Source organism: Urocitellus parryii, chromosome 11 (genome assembly GCF_045843805.1).
Source record: "Urocitellus parryii isolate mUroPar1 chromosome 11, mUroPar1.hap1, whole genome shotgun sequence".
Lineage (NCBI taxonomy): Eukaryota > Metazoa > Chordata > Mammalia > Rodentia > Sciuridae > Urocitellus > Urocitellus parryii.
Window position 1 is genome coordinate 51,848,224 of NC_135541.1, and position 14,552 is coordinate 51,862,775.

General features: G+C 33.2%; 1 protein-coding gene across 2 annotated transcripts in view; it reads right to left on the reverse strand.

Annotated features, from left to right (window-relative positions):
* Lrrc40 (leucine rich repeat containing 40) overlaps positions 1 to 14,552 on the reverse strand; it is a 60,882-nt gene that overhangs the window by 7,144 nt on the left and 39,186 nt on the right. For both annotated transcript variants that reach the window (XM_026410231.2, XM_026410238.2), the window contains exons 10-11: positions 6,994 to 7,099; positions 1,841 to 1,948 (exon numbers count right to left, since the gene is read on the reverse strand). In XM_026410231.2, coding sequence (XP_026266016.2) covers positions 1,841 to 1,948; positions 6,994 to 7,099 — 214 coding nt within the window. The remainder of the gene's footprint in view (positions 1 to 1,840; positions 1,949 to 6,993; positions 7,100 to 14,552) is intronic.

The window sequence follows — 14,552 nt, forward strand, 5'->3', positions numbered from 1 at the left end:
TTAGGTTAAAGACTTAAAGAGGAAATATTAAGCATTTCTAAGTAAGTATAAGCAAGCTTAATAGTTTTAATTACACCATGATTGCTAAGAAACAAAAGTTAAACTGTTACAAATCAGTTTTAGTCTATCACATTAGCAAAGAAGAAGAATAAATATGAAATGCTGTGCAGATGATGGAATATAAGTGTTCTGAGGTATAACTGACAAAACATTTTCAAAAAAGTTATTAGATATATACATTATAAGTCAAATTCTTTGACTTGAAATTTTTTCTGGAAATTTGGCCTAAAGAAAAAATGATTTATTGCTATAATTAACCGTATGCTATTTAGGTAAATTAGATTTTTAAAGGGTTGTTTACAACATAGGTAAACAAATATGTATGTATAATTACAGATGGGAACTGCATGAAATAAAGTATCTTTAAGTCAACAGAACATATCAGTAATAGGACTATAACTGATATGTCCCTTCATTTGGTCCAAAAAGCTTATGAATATAAATTGTTTTTATAGTCAGAACATATGGTAAAATGTATGAATTATAAATTAAAAATGTAAGAAAGAGAGGAATTGGTTTAGAAATTCTCTAAAACAAAGTATGTTTTTATTATCTTTCTTCTTTGACTTTCTAAGTTGCTAAAAAAGTGGCACAGTAGCTGTGGGAACACAATAACCAGATTTGTGGAATAAAATGAGAAAGTAATAAGTTAATGTCATAAATTTATCTTTATTCCCAATTTACTTGTTTGATCCTAGTCCCCCCAAAACAAACTTATCTTATCTGCAAACAAATCTAAATGTTCAACTATCCTATCAAATATCCTCTCCGGCCTTTAAACAAGGAAAAACCAGAAGATGGGCCAAATCTCCCTTTGCAATAAATGTTCTTAAAGTTGTCATCCTTGAGGATCTATATTTCTTGAACTATGTATTGTAAACAGAATGAATTTTATGCTTTGACTACCTTTTTAAAAATTTTAAACATGAAAAAATTTGGGGACAGTCAGACAAAAGCCATTCTATTTTCTCAATATATTGTCCTCATCATTTTTTTTCCCTTTTAATATGTAAGTGCTTACTAGGCCAGGTTAAACATGATATCTGGATTTTTTTCTTTAATTTAATTCTTATAAACAGATATTATTATTCTTCCCACTTCATAGGTGAGAAAACTAAGAACAGCTATGTGACTTGATCAAAACCACACTTAGAAGATCTAGGATACAGAATAAACAATGACTCTGTTGCTCAAGTTCCTTATTACTATATTCAGTCTCACAGTTATATTATTATCACTAGATTATTTGTCAATTTTTTCTGGGTATATTGTTTCCTGCTAGGTAACAAACATTTTAAAAAATTCAACAATATACTAATTTCCTTTCATAACCCAAGATGTACTAAATAGTACAAACTATAAGGCTAAATAGTACAAACCATAAGGCAACTGAGTTCTAATAATTGTAAGTGAGGAACTCTTTCAGAGAAGAAATTATTAACAGGGTTCAATTTTGCTTTTTTTAATCACTAGGAAATTTCAGTGGCTTGGCAATTCATTAAGGTCCAAAATGAAATTTTTATAAATCCACACAAACCTGGCATTCTGTAGTCTCTTAACAATTTTCCTTTAATATTTCATTATATAGGAAAATTAATTTAATATTTTAATAACTTTCATACCTACTTTCCAAGTTTACAATGTAAAGGAAAGAGAAACAAAGTTTTAAAAATCCTCTTTACCTCCCAGAACAAATAAAAGTATCATAAACATTTTGCTATTTTCCTCTAATATTAATGAGTCATGACTTAATAGAAACTGCATCATGAATAGTTCTTACCTTTTTGGAATTTCACATAGTTGATTCTTACTGAAGTTAACAGAAGTGATGATATTGTTTTTTACTGCATCAAACACTTCATCAGGAATGAAAGGTGCTTGCTTATCACTAAATGAAAAATGGTATAAAAATGAAATATTCTTAGCAAGTCAGAAATATATAATTGTTATTCTTCATTTTTAAAGGTTTTCAAATATTTTATAAAAATTTCCAAGGTAAGCTGGGTGTGGTGGCACACACCTATAACCCTAGTGGCTCAGGAGGCTTAGGCAGGAGGACTGCAAGTTCAAAGCCAGCCTCAGCAACAGTGGCATTAAAGCAACTCAGTGAGACCCTGTCTCTAAATAAAATACAAAAAATAAGGCTGGGGATATGACTCAGTGGTCGAGATCCCCTGAGTTCAATCTCTGGTACCCCCCGCCCCTGGCAAAAAAATTTCCAAGGTAGTGATTATGAAGTTTTGTAAAGAATGGCACAAAAATTTACCAGCTCACTGTGTAGAATTGAGACAGTGAACTGTGTTACAACACATTGTGCCACACTTTCTGCACACTTGCATACTAAAATATGAACAAAAACAGAGAAATACTTTCAGAGTCTAGGAAAACTAGAAATCATATAGCAAATGGACATGTTTACCTCTGACTAAGAAATCCATAATTTTAAAAGTTAGTTGTTGCCCCTTTTCTTAAAAAACTTGTAAGAGGGGGTTATCTGCCAACTTTCTTTGGGTACTACAAAATATCACTTTTAAAAGTTCAACATTATACTAAATTAGTTTCAGGTCAATCACCTAGACAAATTTCTCTCTCCTGGTATGTGACTAGGTAGGCAGAATACTGGACTGAGACAAACTATTCCCGGTTCTACCATTAATAAGTTTGCAATTTACCTTCCCTGAAGCTTAGTACTTTAAAATCAGAATCTGAAGAGCTAGTTATTATTATTTTTTTAACCACTATTAATGCTTAACACAATGTCATTCACTTCAAGGAAACTTAAATGGAATGACAAATGAATGACTGACTATAAGGACTATAAGGACAAGAGAATGTATTACATGGAACTGAGTAAGAAAGCCATCATATTACAGATAGGAAAAAATGGAACAAAATTCCAGTTATTATGCCTCCTATTTCTGCTTTAGTGCTCCATTTTCTGTTGAACAGATATAGCATTTTCATCTTTTTAATTATAAATGCTCGAATCATAGATAAATGATTTATGCCAATCAAAGTTGAAAGAGTCACACTATTTTTAGAATTTAGTTGAATGAATTTATACTTGCTTGGATATTTTTTAGTTGTCAGTGGATCTTTCACTTTATATATTTATTTATTTATTTACTCTTTTGCGGTGCTGAGGATCAAACCCGGGGCCTCACACATGCCAGGCAAGTGCTCTACCATTGAGCCACAACTCCAGCCCCCCATTATTTTATATTTTAAAAAGAATACTTGATTCAAATTAAAGTATTGAGAAAAACAAGTTACAATAAAAAGTTATAATCCAAGCAACCTAAGACATACCTGTTTTTTCATGCTTTTGTAGTATCTATGCCCTTAAAAAGTAGAAAAGGTTACCCTACTTATCCTAAATACTACCTTATAAATCATAAAGTACACAGCATAGAATTTGGTACTTAATAGATTTCAAGAACATGTACTGAACAGATTACATTATGTGGAAGATATGCTAAGGTACAATGCTATATAAAAGGAATACAAATGTAGATATAGAGGAATACTGCCTAAGTAAGTGTGACAAAAGAAACTTGGCTTAGAGCAGTTAATTTCTACATACATCAAAGAGTGGCAAACAAGACATGAGAACAAGTGAATGAAAAACAATGGGAAATGGAGACTGTATCCTGAATACTGAGAACATGCTTTTATTGACACATTAAGGATAAGTGGCCAGACGCTGATGATGGTTGTATTGATTCTTTTTTTTTTTTTTTAATTGTACTGGGGATTAAGTAAGAGGCACTCAACCACTGAGTCACATCCCCAGCCCTATTTTGTATTTTTTATTTAGAGACAGGGTCTGAGTTGATTGGAGCCTCACTTTCACTGAAGCTGGCTTTGAACTTGGCAATCCTCCTGCCTCAGCCCCTTGAGCCACTGGGATTACCTGCATGAGCCACTGTGCCCAGCCCAGTTGTGTTAATTCTTGAATAAATCTAGTGACCTATCTGACTTGAGTCTGTATTCTTTTGTTTTCCTTGCAGTACCCATACCTGAACCAATCACCAGAAACTCTTGACTGTATCTCTTATTTTTATAAGGTATCATCTTTCCCCAGATTAATATACTTCCATTAAATTTTTAGGTTTTTAATCTCAATTTATATACTAACATTGTAATGGCTTCAGTTTTAATATATCTGCTATAGGAGCATCTTGTAACTATGTCATGTTATTAACTAATATTTGGTTAAATTAACCTCTCAAGCTTTGCCTGTTTTTCAGGTTCTTCATTAACTAAATGATAAGTATCTCTTATTTAACTAACACAGATTTACCCTCCAATACCCTCTGGATCAATACTCTCTAATATTGATTACTGATTCAAAGAACTTTATTACCAATAATAAGTCTCTTTTATATCATTTTACATTTAATATTATTTTTATAATTATATCTTCATTATTTTATATTCAATATTAAAATATTATTAATACAGCTTAAGTATAATAAACACAAATCACTTAAAGGATGGGCAGTTAAGTTCATTATACTTTCAATGTGCATTTATTTCATCACTCTTTTTGCAGTTGCTATTATTCTGGGTACTCTGATTAATTTTTATTAACCAATTGTTCCTTTTCTGAAGATTCTGTCTTGAAAGCTTTCTATGTGTTTTGTAATGTCTTTTAAAAACGAATTACACCAAAAACTCCACCAAATGACTGCTAGAGCTAATAAACAAATTTGGTAAAGTAGCATATTACAAAGTAAACATACCAAAATCAATAGCTTTCCTATAATACCAACAGTGAATCTGCCGAGAAAGAAATCAGAAAAACAATTCACTCACAATAGCATCAAAATAATAAATAAAGAAAGAAAACATCTAGAAATAAATCTAACCAAGAAGGCAAAAGAGCTCCACAATGGAAACTATAGAACACTGAAGAAAGAAATTGAAGACCCCAGAAGATGGAAAGACCTCCCATGTTCATGACTGGCAGAATTAATGTTCTTAAAATGTACATATTACCAAAAGAAGTAAATAGATTCAATGCAATCCCCATCGAAATATCAATGACTTTCTTTACGAAACTAGAAAAAAGTCCTAAAATTCATTTGGAAGAATATAACACCAACCAAAGCAATTTTAAGCCAAAAAAGCAATGCTATAAGCATCACAATATCTGACTTCAAATTATATTAGAGGGTCATAATAATAAAAACTGCATGGAACTGGCATAAAAACAAGACACATAGACCAATGATACAGAATAGAATATACAGAGACAAACCCACATGTCTGCAAACATCTGATCCTTGACAAAGGTGCCAAAAACATATATTGGAGAAAAGACAGTCTTTTTAACAAATGGTGCTGGGAAAACTGGTTTTTCACACGTAGAAGAATGAAACTATACCCTTATTTCTCATCCTGCACAAAGATAAACTCAAAATGAATCAAAGAGCTAGGAATTAAACCAGAAACTATGCAACTCCTAGAAGAAAATGTAGGGTCAACACTACAGCACATAGGCACAAGTAACGACTTTCTTAACAGGACCTCTGAAGCTCAGGAAATAATGCCAAGAGTTAATAAATATGATGGCACCAAATTAAAAAGCTTCTGAACAACAAAGAAAAATATTAGGAATATGAAGAAGGAACTTACAGAATAGGAGAAAATCTTTGCTACTACTTCTGTTGTTGTTGTTTCGGTAGTAGGGATTGAACTCAGGTGCACTTGACCACTGAGCCACATCCCCTCCCCTACTTTGTATTTAGAGACAGGGTCTTACTGAGCTGCTTAGTACCTCAAATTTGTTGAGGCTGGCTTTGAACTTACAATCCTCCTGCTTCAGCCTCCCCAGCCACTGGGATTACAGGTGTGCACCACCGCACCTGTTAGCAACTCTTCTGACAAAAAATTAATATCTAGAATATATAGAGAACTCAAAAAACTTAATACCAAAATCAAATAACCCAATTAATAAATAGGCAAACTAATTAAATATGCATACAAATGGCCAACAGAGAGATGGAAAAAATGTCTAACGTCATTAGCAATTAGGGAAATGCAAATCAAAACTACAGTGAGATTTCATCTCACAACAGCCAGAATGGTAGTCATCAAGAATACAAATAATAGGGGCTGGGGCTGCAGCTCAGTGGTAGAGAACTTGCCTTGCACTGGGAGGCACTGGGAGGCACTGTGAGGCACCACATAAAAATAAACAAAGATATTGTGTCCATATACAACTAAAAAATATTTTTTAAAAAGAATACACATAAATACTAGACAGAATGTGAAGAAAAAGGGACATTTCTACACTGTTGGTGGCATTGTAAATTATTGCAACTACTATGGAAATCAGTATGGAAGCTCCTTAAAAGACTAGGCATGGAAGCATCATAAGATTCAGCTATACCACTCCTTGATATTTATCTTAAAGAATTAAAGTACTATAGTGACACATGAATGCCCATGTTTATAACAGCACAATTCATAATAGCCAAATTATGGAAAAAGCCTAGGTGTCCATCAATGAATGAATGGATTAAGAAAATGTGGTTTATTTACACAATGGAATTTTTTTCAGCCATAAAGAAAAATAAAGTTATGTCATTTGTAGGAAAATGCATGGAACTAGAGAACATTATGTTAAGTGAAATAAGCCAAACTCAGCTGGTCAAGGGTCATGTTTTCTCTTGTATGCAGAAGCTAGAGAGGACAAAGGAAAAGAAAGAGAGGGTGGGAATTTCATGAAAATCAAAGGGAGATCAGTAAAGGAAAGGAGGTGGGGAGGGAGGGAGGAAGGGAGAAGTGTTAGGGAGCGACACTGGCCAAATAATTCTGATATATTATGTGCATGTATGAATATGCAACAAGGAATCCCTCTGTTATATACAGTTCTAATGCATGAATTTAAAAAAATTAGAAAAAGGGAAGAAATGAATTACATACCTATAGTCTAATAATTTTAATGCGACGATAGCATGCATATTAACTCTGGATTCACTTGGCAGTGTCATGGCAGTCTCAGTAACAGAGTCTTGACTAGGCCCATCATCTGGCAAAAGAAAAGGCATATAAAACCAATATTTATATTACAGTCATTTTCAAAAATCTTAATAATATATAAAAATAGTATGCATGACTTCTAGATATTATTAGAGTGCATTTAGTCACATTTAGTCCCATTAACTCAAATCTCCATCAAGAACATACTAGTTAAAATACATAAAAGTACATAAAATACATAAGAATATACCTAGCTTCAGTTTAGAATACAATAAAGCTAATTATTCTTAATCACTTAAAATCCAACAAATTCTGTAGTCAAACTCTTGGATATTTTATCAGTTAAAATCTTAAGATATAATACTTTATTTGCAATACATATTTTCCTCACATATATGTCTGATCACATATTCACACATCATCAACCACTTCACTAAATTCCAGAGACTGTTTTAACACTGTCATCATATGGTGTTTAAAAAAAAAAAAAAAAAAACCCAATATCATTTAAAAGAAATGACTTTGTGGGTTTTTTGATTGTTTGGGATTCTTTTGTTTTGCAAAAGAACAATCTAGAATGAAGTGAATTAAAGTACTTATTTTTAACAATGTGAAAAAAATGAAATAGTCCCAGAATTCATTAATGTTAAGCATAAGACAATCCAAAGGAAAACTTGAGAAGTTTAATCTCACTGATATTGCTTTAGCCCAGTAGGCATTCAATAAACATTTGTTGAATATTACTAAGTGTGTTTCTCTCACACTGAGTTTATCAGTTATTCATTAATAAAAAACAATTAAAATACATGTACACTTTCTGTGAATTAAAAAAAATCCAGGTATAGTAGTGCATACCTGTTATACCAATGACTTTGGGAGGCTGAGGCAAAAAGATTACAAGTTCAAAGCTAGCCTTAGAAACTTAGCTTCAGTCCTAATCAACTTAGTGAGACTGTCTCAAAATAAAATAAAAAAGACCGGGAATGTGGCTCAGTAGAAGGACCTGGGTATTGATATTTATCTGAAAGAATTAAAGTCAATCCCCTGGGTTCAATCCCTAGTACCAAAATAACAATACTAGTACTAGTAGTAATAAACAAATACCCGCTTTGAAAAAATATAATTTATCACGCAAATACAACATGAACAAATGGCAGAATATCAAACAGAAATAAAAGACATGAACGTAAATATAAGTATCAAGTGAGTACTTTCGTATTTAGAAATTTCCCAGAAGTTTGGTTATATTACTATATAATACTTTTCCAAAATTACATAAGCAGAGAGGCAATGATAAAGTAGTGGCAAAACTCAGCATTATTTTTTTTAAATATTTTTTTAGTTGTCTATGGACATGATACTTTTATTTATTTATTTTTATGTGGTGCTGGGGATTGAACCCAAGCCTCATGTATACTAGGCAAGTACATACATATTTTAAAAATAGGGACTGCGGTTCTGGCTCTGGTAAAGCAAGCACTTTAGGCAAGTGTTTTACCAGAGCCAGAACCCCAGTGCCTATTTTTAAAATATGTATGTACATTACCATGATTATATATTATGATATTCTTGATTTCTAAAGAGGTGCTTTTAATAATCACCATCATAAAGAACTAAACAGAATGGCTATTGTATATGGAAAGGAGATTGGTGAAAAGGTAAATTTACTTTCTTTATATATGCTCATGTATTGGTTAATTTTTTTCACATGTACATTTACTACCTTTAAAAAATTTTTTTTTAGTTGTTGATGGACCTTTATTTCATTTATTTGTTTTTACATGTGGTACTGAGAATTGAACCCAGTACCTCACACATGCTAGGCAAGCACTCTACCACTGAGCCACAAGCCCAGTCCATTTACTGCCTTTAATTTTAAAAACCCTAAATAATAATTTTAAAAACTTCAAATTTAAAAAGCCCACTAAATGCCAAATAGAATGAATAAAAATACAATCACATTTAAGTATATGGTCATAAAATTTCAGAACAATGGCAACAAAGAAAAGATCCTACAAGTTTTCCAGGGAGGGAAAAAAAAAAAAAAACAAAACAATTGTTCAACTGACTGATAGGAACACAGCCAAATAAGCAGATAATCACATACAGAAAAAAAGAGAGAAATTATTTTAAGAAATTCTTAAATTTATTTATTTGGTGAATTAGGAGGGCATGGTGGGTGACTTAGCTGAATGAGTGACACCCAATCAAGACATCTTCAGAGCTTCAATTTACCCCTTAAAAGCAAACATTCTTCAGCCTTGCCAGTAGCTTTGAAAGGGATAAGAAAACCTGACAGATCCCACCATCTCTGGGAAATAGAAGCAAAGGGTTGTACTTCACTTGCTTATTTATTTCTTCCTTCTGTAGCATTATCTAGCACATCTTAATTGGTAGATACTACTATGGAAAGCATTAAGACAGAAGATAAACTGTGTAGTGGACAAAATATATAGAAAAATCACAAAATGGCATGGGTGAATACAATGACAGAAGTATGCTGAAGGGTTATTTTTGTGGAAGTAGTGTGTTGTGGAGTGATTCATAGGAAGTCTTATATAATCTAAGAGTGCCAGGTAAACCCTCCAGGAGGATAGTCATCTCAGTAGGGAATCAAAATCTCAGATTCTTTTCAATAATAGGATTTAAAGAATTTGTTAACCTTTTTAATGTCTCCATTTCAATTTTAGATTGTTTTAAAGTTTAGCTTTATTATTCTCTATTCAAATGAAAAGAACTAAATGAATGTTTATTTTCTGAGGCAGGAAAGCTAGGGGTTGGGAAGGAGGAACAAACCTCAGGGAAACTAGTAATTGTACTACGCAAGCCTATAGACTATAACCTCCATGGACAGATTGGATGGCTACAGAAAAGAAAAACAAGCCGAATTCTCAGGGAACATGTGCAACTAGCTTGCCCAGAGTGCATCCAAGAGGGGCTGAGGAATGAAATGTCAAAAGAGTGAGCACCAGAATAGCAATATCAGCCTGCAAATTTTCAGGCTCCACCCAAAGGTACTGAATTAAAAAATGTAAGCCTGAGGGTTAGAAATCTGTGTTTTACCAGACTCACCAGGTGATTCCAATGGACACTTAAGTTTGAAAACCCATCTTAACCTATTTCTTTAGTCAACTTTAAAAACTACATTCACTTAACAACTCACTTTTACCACACAAAAGATGAACATAAATCAATAATGCATACCTAACAACAATCCTGATTTGAACTCTAATTAGAACATATATTTATTTACCCCACAAACTGTTACTATGCTCTCTGCTTTGGCAGTCATTGTATTAGGGGTTGGCAATGTAAAAATAAAGACATTGCATGGTAGACCATGGCCAGATCTGCTGTATATAGTCTACCACCCTAAGCCTAATAGCTGGATGGTAATTGCTCACACTTTAGTACTATAAAATTGCAAAGAAATTGAAAATGATGCCAAATTATAATTTTTATCAAAGTTATGGAATGTTTTCTATGGCTTTATTAATAAATTGCTACAAACTTACTGGTTTTTGTTTGGTTTTGCTGTATTAGTTATCAAACCCAGGGACTCACGCATTCTAGGCAAGGATTTATTACTTATCAACATTCTCAGCCCAATGTAGTGGTTTAAAACACACAAACTTATGATCTTGTAGTTTTCTAGTTCAGAAACATAATGGGTTTCAATGAGCTAAAATCAAGGTTTTGGTAGGTCTGCATTACTTTTCCTCAGGAAGAATTTGTTTCTATTCCTTTCCAACTTCTAGAAGCCACACATATTCCTTTCTTCCTCTCTCTTTAAAACCAAGAACAATGTATTCTTCTTGTATCCTATAGCTGAACTTGTCCTTTGAATTCCACACCAATTTTTAAGAATCCTTATGACTATACTTGGGTCAACCCCTTTCATTCATGAAAATATTCTTATTTTAAAGTTAACCAATTAGGAATCTTAACTGCTCTCTTCCATGTATGATAACACATTCCTAGGTTGCAGGGATTAGAATAGATAAGATTGAGAGGTTAACATTCTGTCTACCACCTGTAGCATAGAAAGATGATCCAGGTAACATAGTAAGAAATTAAACTTAGAACACAGAATCAGAAGATGGAGCTTGAGCAAAGGCAGTTTTTATAATCAAATAATGTAATTAAGCTTGTGTTTTAGGATGACATAATTGGAGTAACCATCTGTCTTAGTCCACTTATAGTACTATAATAAAATATTATACACTGGGTAATTTATAAACAGTAAGGATTTATTTCTGATAGTTCTGAAGGCTGAGAAGTCCAAGATTAAGATGCTGGCATTTAGTGTCTGGTGAAGGCTTTGTCTCATCTCTTCACAAGGCAGAGGGATGAGAGAATGCTCCCCCTTCAACCTTAAACTCCTTTATAACAGTGCCAATCCCATGAGGGTAGGGCCATGATGGCTCAATCACCTCCGAAGGTCCACAACTTTTAATACTGTAGTATTGGGGATTAAGTTAACCAAAGCAGCACCCGTTTGGGACCTTTAGCAACTTGGTAGAATCTCACAATGGACAGACAGTATCACAGCCACAAATAGAACACATCTCTCACATAAACTGGACAAACTTTAGAAACTACACTCACTTAAGAACTCTAGCTGAAAATGACTTCATAAGGTTCTTTGTTTAAAAATATATCCTATGAGCATTTAACTAACTAGTACAAGATCTGAAAATGAGATTGCTAAATTTTTGCAAACCTCAAACTCAGTCCCTAGGAAGATATTTTATAAACAATGAAAACAAAATTTTATAGCTCATTTGATATTTACCCAGGCTATTGATTTTTACCTGGAGAACAATTAACAGGTAAACAGAGGTCAGATTTATCTGAAATTCTGTTTTTTAAAAAAGCCACCTCAAAGTAAAAATTTCACACATGCCACCTCATGAAATTCTGATCCTTAAAAACCAATCATTCAAGAAGGTATTATATTCATTTTATAGATAGAGATCTGTGGGTTAAATTAACAAAACATCAGTTAAAATCTACACATAATAATAAAGATGGCCTTCTGTGAAGAATGGCTTAAGTCCTTTGGATTTAGCAAGATTTTTTTTTTTAAAGGGGGGAGAAAGAGAGAAAATTTTAGTATTTATTATTTATTTATTTTTAGTTTTTGGTGGACATAACATCTTTGTTTGTATGTGGTGCTGAGGATCGAACCTGGGCCGCACGCATGCCAGGCGAGCACGCTACCGCTTGGGCCACATCCGCAGCCCAGCAAAAGATTAATTCTTAAGAGTATAATTCCAATTTTAGAGTTATATTTGTAGGGAAACAAGGACTTGAAATTAACTCTTTGCTGAGAAGGATAAAAATAGTCATTGCAAAAAGTATATGTAAATCCTACATGAATTACTGGGCTTCTGCTAGACACTGAGGAGAATATAAATTAATTACCAACAAAACCAAATATATTTTCAGAGAATAAAATTTCTCTTTCATATAGTGAAGTCTGAGGAATCTGTAGAATGCTACTATACTTGAAGCTTCACAGACAAGTACCTTTTAGTAACTTACAAAATTCTAAGATTACTTTAAATGGAACATAACTGATGAACCCAGCCTAATTCCACCTTAAGATTGGGAACCATCTCGTCACAAAGTCATGAAAAGTCAATTTCTGTTTTACTATAAATTACTGTGATTTCTAAACTTGTTTGGAATTCCTGCCCATGCCTTGAACTCACCTATGCCTGGTTTTCCCTGACCAAATGACAACCCTCTCTAAAACCTTAGTGGTGCCTCAAAAATTCTGGCTCCCCTTGACCAGATAACAACCCTCTCTAAAACCTCAGTGGCGCTTCATAAATTCTGATGTTGAGATCTAAATTTATTCCCTACCTTGAAATGTTAAGCCATGTAGAACATTAACCTACCATCTACCTTTGTATTATGCTTGTCAAAATCCTGTTATCTGTAAATTCTCAAGACAACCCCCTTTGCAACTTTTTGTGCTATAAAACTGCTCCTAGAGCGCTGGGGTACTGTTCTCTAGCCCAGGGTTTTTGGGAGAGACAGTCCTGGCCAGAATTACAAGCTTGCTTTAATTTGATTTAAAATTGGAGTTGGTGGTCTTTTGAGTCATGGTTTAACAATAACTTCATAGTTCTGGATTGTTCTGTATCCTCAAAGTAAAGAATTTCCACTATCAAGTCCCCTCATTTCAGCCCAAAGTTTCTACCTCATTCAACCCCCAAATCCCTCAAATGGAATTACTAATACTGTCTTCAATTTTCACCAATTCAATTTCTACTTCTAAAACTGAGAATAATTAAGGATCAAAGGAGAAAAGCTAAGCTAAGAGATGGGGGTGTGGGGGTAAAAATGAAGAGGTTCAGCCTTTTTCTCAAAGAACTCCAGGAAATTTAGATGCAATTAAATCTAATTTTACTTTGTTATTTAAAAGGTTTGGAACCTATTATCCCCAAATTCTGAATCAATTGGGCTAACATCTGGCCTGGGCTCTATATTTTTTATAATTTCCATAGGTGATTCATATGTGCCTCTAGAGAGACGTAAGTTTCCTGTCACTGCAACTAAATACCTGAGACCAATAACTTGTAAGGAGGAAAGGTTTATTTTGACTCAAGATTTCAGTCCACAATTGCTTGACCCTCTTTGGGTCTGTGGTGATATAGGACATTACTGCAAGAGTCTGTGTCAGAGAAAGCCTAGTCATCTCATGAAGGCGAGGAAGTAAAGAGAGAAGAGGGGGATTGAGATCCCAATATCCCCTTCCGATGCATTCCTCAAAAGGCATAATTTCTTCCAGCCAATGTCTACCTCTTGAAGTTTTCACCACCTTCCAATAGCACCAGAGGCTGGTGATTGCCTTTAACATATAGTTGATGGGAAATATTTCAGATCCACACTAAATATCTTTTTACTAAGAAAATGATTATTGCTTTTAAAAAATAAAGTTATGTTTTGATAAGAAATCAATCTTGGCACTTGTATATATACAAAGTTAAAGTCTAATTTAAAATAAACATTTCAACTCTCACTGTTTGACATTCTCTTTAATTCATACATAAACATCTGTTCTTCATATATTATAATTAAAAAATCCTACTGAACATATCTTTTCAAAAACTCAAGTTAACTATCCTGAAGTCCAAAATAATAATGCCATGTTTTAAGTATGTATTCCTATAAAAACACAAAGAAAAATCAAAGAGATTAGAATGGAGCCCTGGAAACTACAAATGGATTCCCAGGAGTTATTAAGATGTGATTGGACAACTAGGGAAAAAAGAAGAGTGGTAAAATGTCAATAAAATGGCCAGTCAGAGGCAATAAGAGCAAAAACCTGAAAGGTTATAAAGTAAATAACTTTCAGGCTTTGAATATTTGTACATTTTTTTTCTACTATACTAGTTTTTTTTCCTACTTCTGAATGTTTTAAGGAAATAATGTTATACTTTCCGTGATATGAAATTTGGTTGGTTTTACTTTCATGTATTGCCTTTTTA